We start from the raw sequence: 567 nt of genomic DNA on the forward strand, positions 1-567 counted from the left end.
TCAGTTTCCTATAGGAAATCTGTCCATAAACAATTTATTATCCGTGTCCTGAATTTTAGATCCTCCCATCTTTCTCCATCTTTTTTTTTTCTCCTAAATATCCTTTCTGTTGAACACCTCGCGAAGTCTTTCTTTATCTAATGGCCTCCGAATTTTCTCCGTCTTCCTCTTTTTCTATTCATCTTAAGAATCTCACAATTTCTTCCTGTTCATCCTCTCTCCTTTCCATCGTAAATTAACATCTTACGAATCTCACAATTTCCCTTATCTACCAATTTTTCCTTCTCATTTGAACACCACCGTTTCTTCCTTTATTTTAATGGCTTCCAAAAAAACTCCACCGAAGGCACGTTGACGACATCGACTTCTACACGGGAGGCTTGGCAGAGCGGCCGATCCAGGACGGGCTTGTGGGGCCGACCTTCGCCTGCGTGATTGCTGACCAGTTCCTCAGGCTGAAGAGAGGAGACCGCTTCTGGTATGAGAGCAACGAGAAACCGGTGGCTTTTACTGGAGGTACGCTTTGTTGTTGGGTTGTTGGTTTATTTGTTGTTTGAAAAAAAGGGA

The 567-nt window shown here is 42.9% G+C and overlaps 1 protein-coding gene across 1 annotated transcript in view; it reads left to right on the forward strand.

Moving 5' to 3' along the window:
- The window catches only part of LOC119588719 (chorion peroxidase-like), a 10,148-nt gene that overhangs the window by 8,658 nt on the left and 923 nt on the right, over nucleotides 1–567 (forward strand). The window contains exon 10 of the mRNA XM_037937359.1: nucleotides 347–516. Within this exon, the coding sequence (XP_037793287.1) occupies nucleotides 347–516 (170 nt within the window). The remainder of the gene's footprint in view (nucleotides 1–346; nucleotides 517–567) is intronic.

The sequence above is a fragment of the Penaeus monodon genome, chromosome 24 (assembly GCF_015228065.2).
Source record: "Penaeus monodon isolate SGIC_2016 chromosome 24, NSTDA_Pmon_1, whole genome shotgun sequence".
Lineage (NCBI taxonomy): Eukaryota > Metazoa > Arthropoda > Malacostraca > Decapoda > Penaeidae > Penaeus > Penaeus monodon.